Source organism: Piliocolobus tephrosceles, chromosome 10, assembly GCF_002776525.5.
Source record: "Piliocolobus tephrosceles isolate RC106 chromosome 10, ASM277652v3, whole genome shotgun sequence".
In the NCBI taxonomy this organism is placed as follows: domain Eukaryota; kingdom Metazoa; phylum Chordata; class Mammalia; order Primates; family Cercopithecidae; genus Piliocolobus; species Piliocolobus tephrosceles.
Window position 1 is genome coordinate 98,955,718 of NC_045443.1, and position 14,428 is coordinate 98,970,145.

The 14,428-nt window shown below is 41.0% G+C and overlaps 1 protein-coding gene across 2 annotated transcripts in view; it reads left to right on the forward strand.

The window, feature by feature from the left end:
- UTP20 (UTP20 small subunit processome component) overlaps positions 1–12,199 on the forward strand; it is a 108,016-nt gene extending 95,817 nt beyond the window's left edge. The window contains exons 55-62 of one of the 2 annotated variants that reach the window (XM_023185996.2): positions 495–626; positions 1,297–1,429; positions 4,989–5,176; positions 6,759–6,830; positions 8,649–8,921; positions 9,152–9,278; positions 11,186–11,331; positions 11,567–12,199. In XM_023185996.2, coding sequence (XP_023041764.1) covers positions 495–626; positions 1,297–1,429; positions 4,989–5,176; positions 6,759–6,830; positions 8,649–8,921; positions 9,152–9,278; positions 11,186–11,331; positions 11,567–11,722 — 1,227 coding nt within the window. In that variant the 3' untranslated portion in view covers positions 11,723–12,199. Of the gene's footprint in view, positions 1–494; positions 627–1,028; positions 1,275–1,296; positions 1,430–4,988; positions 5,177–6,758; positions 6,831–8,648; positions 8,922–9,151; positions 9,279–11,185; positions 11,332–11,566 lie in introns of those variants that run through there. The other variant, XM_023186066.1, reaches the window with a different exon arrangement.
- The last annotated feature ends 2,229 nt before the right edge of the window (positions 12,200–14,428 follow it).

Consider the following 14,428-nt stretch of genomic DNA (forward strand, 5'->3'; position numbering starts at 1 on the left):
TGTATCATAAATTACTTAACCAGCTCCTAATGATGAATACCTTTGTTTCCAATGTTACGTATTCGATTTCTGAAATGTAATTTTTATCCCTTTATCCACTTGGTACCTCTCCCACCATCATTGTTGGCTCATCTTTGTGAAACATAAACAACATATTCTGTGTTAATGAGTAACTTGTTGCATACTCACTTAATGTGGGGTGGGCATGAGACTTCTTTCCATTTCCTTTTAATTTAAAATGGAAAAAAAAAATACTAAAGTACTCAGTGGATAATAATAATGCCTCTTTTTAAAACATTATTCTTGAGTGTAAAAATTTCCCCACATCTTGTATATTGGCCATCAAAGCCCATAATTTACTGATTTCTGGCATCAGAAAGAAATGTTTATTGTCTCTGAATGTTGAGGACAAAATAATGCCCACCTTTATTTTACAGTTTCAGAAAAGGCCTCCCAAGTTCTCTTGACATTGTCTTGTGGTTTATTTTTGGTAGCGCTTAAATAGACAGCTTGCTGCCCTGATCTGTGGCTTGTTTGTGGAAAGCGAAGGAGTTGATTTTGAGAAAAGACTTGGAACTGTCCTTCCTGTGATTGAAAAGGAAATTGATCCTGAAAACTTTAAAGATGTAAGTAATTTGCTAGGGAATACAACTTTTCTAACTTACAGTTTTACTTGTGGTGATGTAGCTAACAGATTAGATATTAGCTTATAGGTTAAATATTTATATTTATAGCTATATCTATTTATAGCTAACCGATTAAATATTTGTGTTCAGTGTCCTTTATCATAAAAGCAAAAATTCAGTGTAGTTGGAACTTTTTAAAATGAGCGCTATAGCCAGCCATGGTAGCGCATGCCTGTAGTTCCACCTCTTCAGGAGGCTGAGGCAGGAGGACCGTGCCACCAGCCTGGCTAACAGAGCAAGACCCTGACTCAAAAAAAAAAAGGGGGGCAGTTGGGAGATTAAAGTATCTTCATGGTATATGAAGATCAAAGGTTCTCAACTCAGGCGATTTTGCCTCCCCAGGTGACATTTGGCAATGTCTGGGAACATTTTTGATTGTCACAACTGGAGGGTGGAGTTGCTACTGGCGTCTAGAACATAGAGGAGCTGGGATGCTGGTAACATCCTACAGTGCCCATGGCAGCCCCCACAGCAAAGGATCATCTGGCCCACAATGTCAGGAGTGCCAAGGGAGGTTCCGAAATGGGTGGATTTACATGCTGGAGTAAAAATGTCCATCAGATACTTTCACATTGTTGTTTATATTGATTTACATCTGTCTTGTTTTTAGATCATGGAAGAAACTGAAGAAAAAGCTGCAGATCGCCTTCTGTTTAATTTTCTTACACTGATAACTAAACTTATCAAGGAATGTAATATTATTCAGTTTACCAAACCCGCTAAGACTTTGAGTAAAATCTGGAGTAAGTATTTCCTTTTTTATTTAAATCTAAAAACAAATACATTCGTTGTCATAGAATTATTGAAAGTAGATTTGAGAAATTCGAATATGAATACTTCAGAAAGTATACAATGTCAGGAAAAGAGTCCATGAGAAAAAACTTAAAAGGTTATTTCAGAGTGATTACAGTGAAAATGTTCCCTTCTGGAAAAAAAAACCATATCTATGATTTCATAAGTAATACCTTTCATTTATAAAAGAAAGAATATTTATTCTGGGGAAATAAAAGGAAGGGAAAAAATTCTCAAAGTCCTGTTTAGTAGTTAATAATTTCAGATATGTGTCTCTTTTTTTCCTATTTATTTATTTTCCCTCAGGTACAACTGAGAAGTAAAAACTATATATTTATGGTGTACAATGTATTGTTTTGATGTATGCACTTGCGGTCAATATTTCCATCCAGTCTTTCTTTTGTTCAGTAGGCACAGGGTTTTTTTCGAGAGGTTGCTTAGTTCCATATAAACTTTGATATCCTGTTTGTACCTAAGTAAGCATATTACTATCTATAACACACCTAGTAGATATCTTTTTAAATAGCTATATAGTAGTCCGTTATATACATATGCCATTATTTACTAAATGATTTCACAAGTTGTCAACACAGTTGTGCATCACCTAACAATAGAGATACGTTCTGAGAAATATGTCGTTATGCGATTTTGTTGTTTGAACTTCCTAACAGTATACTTAGACAAATCTAGATGGTATAGCCTATTACACCCTTAGACTATGTGGTCCAGCCTATTGCTAACTATTGCTAAAAACCTGTGCAGCATGTATGTACTGTACTGAATACTGTAGGCATTTGTAACACAGGGTCTTTGTGTATCTAAATGTAGCCAAACATAGAAAAGGTACAGTAAAAATACAGTGTGTATTTTTTTTTTAATGAGTAGTGCCAAGCTGTTTTATAATCTTATGGAACCACTTCTTTTTTTTTTTTTTTCCGAGACAGAGTCTCGCTCTGTCACCCAGACCGGAGTGCGATGGCACAATCTCGGCGCACTACAACCTCCTCTGCCTCCCAGGCTCAAGTGATTCTTCCGCCTTAGCCTCCCAAGTAGCTGGGATTACAGGCACATGCTACCACACCCGGCTAATTTTTTTATTTTTATAGAGATGGGGTTTCACCATATTGGCCAGGCTGGTGTTAAACTCCTGACCTCAGGTGATCCACCCGCCTCGGCCTCCCAAAGTGCTGGGATTACAGGCGTGAGCCACTGCGCCTGGCCAGGACCACGACTTATGTGGTCTGTTGTTAAATGAAATAAAATATTCACCTGGTTTAAGAGCCAGAACTCAGATTTTGTGAGAAATAACAAGGTTACTGTATGACCTACTCAGGTGCGGCTTCATTGCAACATGGCCAGATTATTACAGAGATTCGTACAGATCAAAAGTAAAAATATGTCTATGAAATGTAGCAGCAAAGACTAAAACTGAGATATGACAATGGTTAATCCATCCTGTTCCCCAAAACCCACATTATAAGACTTTTTTTTTTTTTTGAGACGGAGTCTTGCTCTGTCGCCAGGCTGGAGTACAGTGGTGCGATCTCAGCTCACCGCAAGCTCCGCCTCCCAGGTTCAAGCGATTCTCCTGCCTTAGCCTCCTGAGTAGCTGGGACTGCAGGCGCTTGTGACCACACCCAGCTAATTTTTGTATTTTTAGTAGAGACAGGGTTTCACCATGTTGGCCAGGATGGTCTCCATTTCTTGACCTTGTGATCCAACTGCCTCAGCCTCCCAACTAGGTATGAGGCATCCAGCCTAAAACTTTTTTTCTTTTCTTTTTACTTTACACGGAGGGGAGATACAGCAGGGAAGGGGAAGTTTGGGGCTCAGTGGAGTGGTGGTCACTGGAGAGGGGTCACACTCAAGGCCAGTGTTTTTTCGAAGATAATTTTTAGACCATTAGTGTAGTCAGACTTTTAATTTGCTTATTTAGCATGCCCATCTTTCATTATGTGTTTAAGTTCTTTATAAGCATTGGGAAATAGGATTAATACTGTCTGTGCTGCCTCCTGAGAACTCTGTTGATGGTTAAATGAGATCATGTTCATGGAAAATGTTAGGGTCTGGGCTGGGCATGGCGGCTCATGCCTGTCATCCCAGCACTTTGGGAGGGTGAGGCTTGCAGATTGCTTGAGCTCAGGAGTTCGAGACCAGCATGGGCAACATGGCAAAACCCCATCTCTACAAAATATACTTTTTGAGTATGGTGTATGGAGAATGGCCATGTAGCCAAAAATGCTGAAGAATTAAGAGTTTGAGGGTCAGATCAAGCTGGGGCCCAGGCCTGGCTCTGCCTGTTATAGCTTAGCATGTCACGCAGCCTCTCTGGAACACTTGTTTCTTCATCTATAAGATAGAAATTATAATTCCAACATCACAGAATTGTTATAAGATAATACATGTAACACATGTCTAAATGAGATAATACATGTAACACAATTAGCCCTGTCCCTGGCATATAGAAAACCTTCAGTAAGTAGATGATAGCTTTACAGGCAGCTACTTGGAGCCACCAATTCTACTGATTAGAAACAAGCCTATACCTATATACATACTGATATTACTTTAGAAAATGTAACTGTTGGCTAGGCGCGGTGGCTCACACCTGTAATCCCAGCCCTTTGGAAGGCTGAGGCAGGTGGATCGCTTAAGGAGTTTAATACCAGCCTGGCCAACATGATGAAACCCTGTCTCTACTAAAAATACAAAAATTAGCTGGGTGTGGTGGTGAGTGCCTGAGTAACAGTTACTCAAGAGGCTGAGGCAGGGGCATTGCTTGAACCCAGGAGGCAGAGGTTGTAGTGAGCCAAGAGTATACCACTGCACTCCAGCCTGGGCGATGGGAATGAAACCCTGTCTCAGAAAAATAAAAAAAAAAAAAAGAAAATGTAACTGTTAATGTCACCTTATCTCCCTTGACTCTGAAACTAGTTCTTATGAAACTGGTCTGTTTGTACCCCGTTAGAGTCATTTAACCACTCTAGGAGTTGGTTTACTAGTCGTTTCCAGTGCCTCTTCCACCTCACTTCTCTCTAGCTTCTGTGGGCTTTTGGGAAGCAAGGACTATTTGTCTTTTTCTAAATTGATGCATAATTATACCTACTTATGGGGTATCTATGATATTTTGAAACATGCATACAATGTCCAGTGATCCAATTGGGGTAATGAGAATATCCTTCCCTTTGAACATGTATTATCTTTTTGTGTTGGGAACATTTCAAATCTTCCAGCTATTTTGAAATGTGCAATACATCAGTGTTAACCGTAGTCACCCTACTGTGCTGTCTAACACGAAACGTATTCCTTCTATCTAATTCTATTTTTGTGCACATTAACCAATCTCTTTTCATCCCCTGCCCCCACTTCCCAGCCACTGGCCTATTTTGTTCATATTTGGTTCCCCACTCCAAACACATAATACTCTGTAAATGCTTCACTTCATCATATTTACCGCTAAACAATCAGGAAGGCCGTGTGACATCCGTGAATGCTTTTTGGTTCCCTTAGGTCATGTGCATTCTCACCTGAGACATCCACACAACTGGGTGTGGCTCACAGCAGCCCAGATTTTTGGATTACTCTTTGCCTCTTGCCAGCCAGAGGAGCTTATTCAAAAATGGAATACCAAAAAGACTAAAAGAAACCTCCCAGAACCTGTAGCAATCAAGTTCCTGGCCAGTGACCTTGACCAAAAGGTAAGGTTTCTGTCAAACCTTTTCCTTCCCTCGTGACTGTAAGATGTTCCTTCTGGTTCATGTAACTATCTTTGGGCCAGCCCTTGGGAGAAACTCTTCCAACCAACAATTTGTTGTACAGGTGAATCAATAGGAATATTAGTCACTGGGGAGGGGTCACTCTCAAGGCCAGGGTTTTTTCAAAGATAATTTTTAGACCATTAGTGTAGTTAGACTTTTAATTTGCTTATTTAGCATGCCCATCTTCCATTGTATGTTTAGGTTTTTTTGTTTGTTTGATTTTGTTTTTTCTTTTCTGATATGGAGTCTCACTCTGTCACCCAGGCTGGAGTGCAGTGGTGTGATCTCGGGTCACTGCAGCCTCTGCCTCCCGAATTCAAGGGATTCTTCTGCCTCAGCCTCCCGAGTACCTGGGATTATAAGCGCGTGCCACCACGCCCAGCTAATGTTTAAGTTCTTTATGAGCATTGGAAAATAAGATTAATACTGTCTGTCTTGCCTCCTAATAACCTTGTTGATGATGTAAATGAGATCACGTTCATGAAAATGTCAGTTCACCAAGCCAGGCATGGTGACTTACATCTGTCATACCAGCACTTTGGGAGGCTGAGGTGAGCAGATCACTTGGAGTTTGAGACTAGCCTGGGCAACATGGCGAAAACCTATCATTACAAAAAATACAAAAATTAGCTGGGCATGGTGGTGTACACCTGTAGTCCTAGCTACTTGGGAGGCTGACACAGGGGGATCACCTGAGCCTGGGGAGGTCAAGGTTACAGTGGGCTGTGATCATGCCACTGCACTCCAGCATGGGCAAGACCGAGATCCTATCTCAAAAAAAGAAAGAAAAGAAAATGTTAGGGGCCATGATATATGTGTCTCTGGTTTCCCAGGTCCTAGCACAATTTCTCACTCATAGTGGAACCCCATAAATATTGAATAAGTGGAGGGTAGAAGGGAAGAAAAGAGGAAGAAAAAAATATTGGACTGTTGCAAAGTGCTCTACTAGTAATGTAGAGGATTGGCCAGGCGCAATGGCTCACATCTGTAATCCCAGCACTTTGGGAGGCCAAGGCGGGCGGATCACCTGAGGTCAGGAGTTCGAGACCAGCCTGGCCTACATGGCGAAACCCCATCTCTACTAAAAATACAAAAAATTAGCCAAGTGCGGTAGTAGACCCCTGTAATCCCAGCTACTTGGGAGGCTGAGGCAGGAGGATTGCTTGAACCCAGGAGACAGAGGTTGCAGTGAGCCAAGATCACTCCACTGCAGTCCAACCCAGGCCACAGAGTGAGAGTCTAAAAAAAAAAAAAAAAAAAAAAATGTAGAGGATTATTACCTGTTTCTCGCCAGAATGTGAAACTATCCCATTTATTTAGGATGAAATGCTTAGGGCAGGTAGAAGGGAACAGTTACACAATTTCTGGTCATGAACCTTTCCTCTCCAAATCTATACAGGTGGTCATTCAGAGCAAAATCCAGTACGTTAGTTGTATTACAGTTATTATGTTTAGTTTTTTAAAAACAATCAGAAATGTCCTGTGTCTGTCTTGTCTACCAATGTCCATTTTCTTTTCACAGATGAAAAGTATCTCTCTTGCCTCTTGCCATCAATTGCATTCCAAATTCTTGGATCAGTCTCTAGGAGAACAGGTAAGAATTGTAGTTCTCCTAGTTTAAAAGAAGGGGCCGGCTGGGCACCGTGGCCCGCACCTGTAATCCCAGCACTTTGGGAGGCCTAGGCGGCCAGATCCCCTGAGGTCGGGAGTTCGAGATGAGCCTGGCCAACATGGCGAAACCCCATCTCTACTAAAAATACAAAAAAATTAGCCAGGCATGGTGGCAGGCACTTGTAATCCCAGCTACTCGGGAGGCTGAGGCAGGAAGAATTGCTTGAACGTGGGAGGCAGAGGTTGCAGTAAGCCAACATCACGCCACTGCACTCCAGCCTAGGTGACAGAGCGAGAGTCTGTCTCAAAAAGAAAGAAGGGGCCTATTCTATCAGCAGTCTAGGAATAGGCTTACATTTGTTATTTTGTTTTGTTTTGAACCTATCTTAATGCTTGGGGGATTAGATGAAATACAGACATACACTCATATATATGTTCAAATACACATATGTCTTGTCAACTCTGGGTCTGTGTTGGGGTTATTCTTTGCTCCATTTAAAATTCCCAAATAGGGTCTGGGTGCGGTGACTCACGCCTGTAATCCCAGCACTTTGGGAGGCCGAGGCAAGTGGATCACTTGAGGCCAGGAGTTCAAGACCATCTTGGCCAACATGGTGAAACCTCATCTCTACTAAAAAGTCAAAAATTAGCTGGGCATGGTGACACATGCCTGTAGTCCCAGCTACACGGGAGGCTGAGGCAGGAGAATCTCTTGAACTGGGGAGGCAGAGGTTGCAGTAAGCTGAAATCTCCACACTGCACTTTAGCCTGGCAACAGAGCTAGACTCCGTATCAAAAAAAAGAGAGAGAGAGAGAGAGAAATAGTTATTTCTATGTAGAATGGCTGAAGGAATTTAATGGAGGTAGAGGTGAAAGCTGTCATTAAAAATGTAAAATGAGGCTGGCGTGGTGACTTACACCTGTAACATTAGCACTTTGGGAGGCCGAGATGAGCAGATCTCTTGAGGCCAGGAGTTCAAGACCAGCCTGGCCAACATAGCAAAACCCTGTGTCTACCAAAAATACAAAAATGAGCTGAGCGTGGTGGCCTGTAGTCCCGGTTGCTGGGGTGGCTGAGGCATGAAAATCGCTTGAACCCAGAGGCAGAGGTTTCACTGAGCCGAGATTGCACCACGGCACTCCAGCCTGGGTGACAAAGTGAGACTCTGTCTCAAAAAATACCCAAAAAACAAAACAAAACAAAAAATGTAAATGGAGGGCCTGGAAGGAAATTGTTTGCTTATTCTTTGTGACTTTAAAGGGTAGAACTAGTCCACATAGATCAAAGTTACATGGAAATAGGTTTGGATGCCCTATGAGGGAGAACTTAAGAATGATCTAGACCAGGTGCAGTGGCTCACACCTGTAATCCCAGCACTTTGGGAGCCCGAGGCGGGGGGTTCACCTAAGGTCAGGAGTTTGAGTGGCCAACATGGGGAAACCCCATCTCTACTAAAAATACAAAAATTAGCCGGGCATGGTGGCGCATGCCTGTAATCCCAGCTACTCGGGAGGCTGAGGCACGAGAATCACTCAAACCTGGGAGGGGGAGGTCACAGTGAGCGGAGATTGCGCCATTGCCCTCAGCCTGGGTGGCCAATAAGACTCTGTCTTTAAAAAAAAAAAAAAATGCACGATCTAAAAATGGAGCCATCATCATTTAATAGTTGTTAAATAGTTGTAATACCTGATTGTTTTTGTTTTCTAATTGTAGAATACCTATTTTAGCTTATACTCTACTAAGCCTTATTTATATCAAAATCAATGTCCAATTTCTTCCCCCACCCCGTTTTTTTAAAAGGTTGTTAAGAATTTGTTGTTCGTAGCCAAAGTCTTGTATTTACTGGAACCTTATTGTGAGGATAAGCAAAGTAAGATAAAAGAAGACCTGGAAGAACAAGAAGCTTTAGGAGATGGCGTGGCCTATGCAGATGAGAAGGCAGAGTCTGACGGAGAAGAGAAGGAAGAGGTGAAGGAAGAGCTTGGCAGGCCGGCCACGCTGCTGTGGTTGATCCAGAAGCTGTCCCGGATCGCAAAACTGGAAGCTGCTTATTCGCCGAGAAACCCCTTAAAGGTGCGATGAATGCACAGAATGACTGAGAGTAGTCATTTCTCTTTAAAAAGTATTTTAACGGTATTAGTGACCCTCCTAAGTCCCTAGAAACTTTACCTTTGAACCCTAAACTGCAGCAATAACATCTGTCCCAAAATAGACTGAGCCCTGTTTTCTAAATTAATGCTGTGTCTATGATTGAGTGCTAAAGATAAATATTTCAAATGAAAAAAAATTATCTGTATTTTCAGAGAACGTGCATCTTTAAGTTCCTTGGCGCTGTAGCAATGGATCTTGGGATAGACAAGGTAAAGCCGTATCTCCCAATGATCATAGCTCCTTTGTTTCGAGAACTGAACAGCACCTACTCAGAGCAAGGTAACCCTGCCTTGTCTGTTCTTCTGCCTTTTGCAGGATTTCTAACTTCTCTCCTGAATGTTTCCTTCTTCCTTTCTGTCCTCCCTCCCTGCCAGAGATTTATTTTTATTTTTATATATTTTTAAATTATATATTATATGCTTATATATGTTTATATTTTTATATATACACACACACATAAATTAAAAAAAGAGAGAGAGGAATAGTGGTCTCACTGTTATGCCAGGCTGGTCTTGGTCTCAAACTCCTGGCCTCAAGCAGTCTTCCAACCTCAGCCTCCCAAAGTGTTGAGACTACAGAAGTGAGCTACCGTACCCAGCCAGAGTTTATTTTTAAAAAGAAAACTTATGAGATATCAAGATAATTAGCAAACAAATAGGCATATTTGTATTATATTTGATTGCCCTCTTCTCTATGCTTTCTGCTGTCCCAGAAAGAATGTTTCTCACATAAAAGATGATGCTTTATCCTTAACATAGATTAAATAGTCAAAGAAAACTATGGTTCAGGGTGGTTTTAAACCTCATAGCACAATGAATAATAATGAACAATAAAATGTCATTATATTCTCATCTTAAAAATTGTGGGCTGGGCGTAGTGGCTCACGCCTGTAATCCCGCACTTTGGGAAGCCAAGGTGGGAGGATCAGTTGAGCCCAGAAGTTCAAGACCAGCCTGGGCAACATGGCAAAACCCCATCTCTACAAAAGATACAAAAATTAGCTGGGTATGGTGGTGTGCACCTGTAATTGCAGCTACTCAGGAGGCTGAGGTGGGAGGATCTCTTGAGGCTGTGAGGTCAAGGCTTCAGTGAGCCGTGATTGCACCACTGCACTCCTGCCTGGGCAACAGAGTGAGACACTGTCTCAAAAAAAAAAAAAAAAATTGTAAGGCAAAAATATAAGTATTATCATTTTTATATGAAATAGTTTTAAAATATCATTTTAACATTTCCTCTTTTTCCTTGCCTGATACATTTCCCTCACTTATTGTAATTGTTGGTAGTAACAGGTAAAGAGGGAATTGGGGGCTGGAAGGAGAGAAGGTAAAGTGAATGTTCAGAGTTTAAAAATAAAACAAATGAAGCAAATGTCAAAGCAAGAGCTTTTGTAGTCCTACAACCTTGAGAGAAAGTTTCCTCACTCTTCGAAAGGAAAAAGCAATGGTAAAGGTTGAGGCTGCTGACAAAATCAGGTTCAGGTGTACTTTGGTTCAAGTCAGCCAACATTTAATGAGCACCTAGTATCTGCCAGGCACTAGGGATTCAACAGCAGGAAAGTTTTCAAGAAGTTTGTGATCTAGAACAGATGTCCTGAACTCCCGTGAAACTGAAATTGGGGGTGAGTGGCAGAGAGGGGTAGGAGATATGGCTTTTTTGTCAACTGCACAAAGGAGGCTTTGACATCCCCCGCACCCCCCAAAAAAAAGTTACTGTGGGCAGAGCTAAGCCTCTGTGACCCATCATGGATTAGAGAGGGAATCTCTTACTTTTCCCCCCATCTGCAAGAGCTCAGCAGGTAAACAGAGGTAATTCAAAATGTTTCTGTCAAGGTCCCAAGTTACTTTAATGTCTTCAGGGCTAGGTTTCCGCTGGGAAGTGGGCCTCACGTTCTCTGATTTCTTGTTGCATCCTGGGTGAGGTGGTGGCTGGAGTGCTGTGTCTAGCATTGCTGGTTTCCCCATCCCAGGAACACAGAGGCTAGTTTTATATCGGTGTTTAATGTTGAAGTAATGGTGATAATGCTGCAAGAGTTTAAATTATTTTTGTTGTTTTATTTGGTTTCTTGCCAGATCAATAGCTGGATATAAATGTTGTACATATTGTTGATTTTGTTTGATTTCATTGATGTTCAAATGTGTCCTTTCCTACTGTCTTTACTCTGATCATTACTCTTTGTGTGTGATTAGATCCTTTGCTGAAGAATCTATCCCAGGAAATCATAGAATTACTCAAAAAGCTGGTTGGACTTGAGAGCTTCTCATTAGCCTTTGCCTCTGTACAGAAACAGGCTAATGAGAAAAGGGCACTCCGGAAAAAGAGGAAGGCCCTGGAGGTAAGTTTGCTCTTTGAAAATATGGCATGTTCACTGGACTTGATAACTACTAAGTGTGCATGTTTGTGTCACACACTCAGGGAGGATCAAGGGTTTGAGTGGTTGGGGAATTTATAGCTGGGGCTTCAGACTTTCTTTAATGAGCATGTGTTTTTTACATTTATTTCTGTATTTGATTCTTATTGGTTTAATATTTACTTTAAAAGTAATACAAAATTTCTATTATCTTTTCCAGTTTGTAACTAATCCTGATATTGCTGCCAAGAAAAAAATGAAGAAACACAAAAATAAAAGTGAAGCAAAGAAGAGAAAGATAGAGTTCCTGCGTCCAGGCTATAAGGCCAAGAGACAAAAAAGCCACAGCCTAAAAGATTTAGCAATGGTGGAGTAATGTCTCCCTGTGCTGATACAAGCATGAACTTTCTGGAATATTCTTCTAGTCTGAAATTACAGCAGGCTGGTGGGGGGGTTCCTTTTTTTTTTTTTTTTTTTTTCAAGACAAGGTCTCACTCTGTCACCCAGGGTGGAGTGCAGTGACGAGATCACAGCTCACCACAGCCTCCGTCTGGGTTCAAGTGATCCTGTCACCTCAGCCTCCCAAGTAGCTGTGCCCCCCAGACACACACCACCATGCCCGGCAAATTTTTTGTATTTTTTGTAGAAACAAGATTTCGCCATGTTGGCCAGGCTGGTCTTGAACACCTGGGCTCAACTGATCCACCTGCCTCGGCGTCCCAAAGTGCTGGGATTACAGGTGTGAGCCACCGTGCCCAACCAGGTTTTAAGTTAAATTTTGGATAGGTTGTATAATATATAGTTTAATGTAATCATGCTCATATTTTTTAAATAAATAAAACACTTTATACTACTACTGGGTCTTCACTGTCTAAAAAGCATGTGACACCAAAGAGTTTAAAATATAATTTGTAAATAAAAAGATAAATTTTTAAATAGCAAGAAAAAATGTAGAAGTTAGCAATAATCAGACAAAAGATTTGCAAATACTGCTATATAGTACATTCTAAGATTTTAGGAAAAGGCAGTAAGAAAGATCTGCACAAATAGAGAACTATAACCATGTTCATGGCTAGGAAGATTCAGGACCATAAAATGCTTTGTCCCAAGTTGATCCCTTTGGTTAAGTGTGTATCTAAGCAAAATCCCAAGAGTTCTTCACGTTAACCCAACAAGCTGATTCTAAAATTTATATGGAAGATAGTAAGCCGGGAATAACCATGACACTCTTACAAAAGTAGAACAGGATGAGGGGCTTGCCCCTTTGAATATCAAAAGTAAGACACAAAACTATCTATAGAGAGAATGTGTAGTAAATCCTACTTCATTAAGAACTTCTACTTAGGAAAAGACACAAACTGGGACATGGCACACAACACATACTGTTAAACAATTAGTAGTACCAGGACATACAATGAATACTGATGAATCCACACAGACAATCTAGTGGAAAAAGTGGCAAAAGAGAGAAATGAACATGGCACAAAAGGAGAAACATAAATGGTCCTTAAACACTGTAGCTGATATGGCTGTGCCATTTTTTTTTTTTTTTTAAGTATTATGGACTGCTTGGCAAGTAGTCATTACATTGAGACCCCCAAGTGCTACCCTGGCTACATGAAGTTCTTAGATTACATAACTTCTCACACCAGAAGTTAAAGAATACCTGGACTAGTCGGAGTCCTACTGTACTAGCTATGGCTAGTTGTTAAATTGTTTTGAGTCACTCCTGTATTCAGCCTCATCAGTAATTAGGAAAATGCCAATTATCACCAGAATGAGATTCCATTCTGAAACCATCAGAATGATAAAGCTGACAATACTAAGTGCTGGCAAGCATGGTGGAGCCATAGGCAATCTTTGACATTACCTTGTAAACCCGAAGACGGTTATACTCCCTGATCCCGAGTTCCACTCCTAGAGAAACCATGAACCATGGATCTGAAGAATGTTCATGAACCATTGCTAAAAGAACTAGAAGCAATCCAAATGTCCTTCCACAAGAGAATAAATAAAATGGTATATTCATATACTGAAATACAGTAGCAGAAATCAGCTAATTACATATATATCAATAAAGATGATATTCTAGAAACAATGTTGAGTGGGGGGAAAAGAAAAATAGTTGAATACCAGTGTAATAAAATTGTGTGTACATATATGATAAATCTGTAGAAAAAAATTAACGATTTCAAAGTTGCAGGATAGAGGGTACTTGTGCGAAGGAACAGAATCAAGGGAGAAGCACACGGTGGGGTTGGGGGACTTAAACTGTCCTCATAATGTTCAATGTCTTACATTTGGTGCCAGATTTCCAAGTTTATAATGCTTCATTACATTACTTTCCATACATAAAATATTTCCTGATAAAAACATTTTCTAATATTCGGCCAAAACCACATTTGTACTGTTGTTATTAGTACAAAGAAAACAAGTGGTTTCTTTGAAACTTTACTTTTAAGGTTTACTATTTACAACTAAAATGGTAATAAGCCACACTTATTTAGAGGTGGCTAAAGTTGTTTCTGTTGTTCAACCGTATAGCATCTTTTGCCTCACTCTATACTTGGTGTGGAAGAAATATTCTTTAGTGCCCCACATACTTGGGGATATATGGAGTGGGAAATCCACCCTATGTGCCAGGCACTTTGGATACATTTTGTTTAATCCTAGTATTCCTGGGAGATTCCTACAATTGGTTCCTATTTTACAGATGAAGAAATAGACTCAGAGTAAATAACTTGCCTAAGGGTGATACAGGATGTGGGTGGTACAATCAAGATTCAAAGTCCATGCTTTGAGCTGGGCGCGGTGGCTCACACCTGTAATCCCAGCACTTTGGGAGGCCAAGGCAGGTGGATCACTTGAGGTAAGGAGTTCGAGACCAGCCTGGCCAACGTGATGAAACCCTGTCTCTACTAAAAGTACAAAAATTAGCCGGGCGTGGTGGCGGAACACCTGTAGTCCCAGCCACTCGGGAGGCTGAGCCAGACGAATCACTTGCACCTGGGAGGCAGAGGTTGCAGTGAGCCGGTATCGTGCCACCACACTCCAGCCTGGGCGACAGAGTGAGACTCCATCT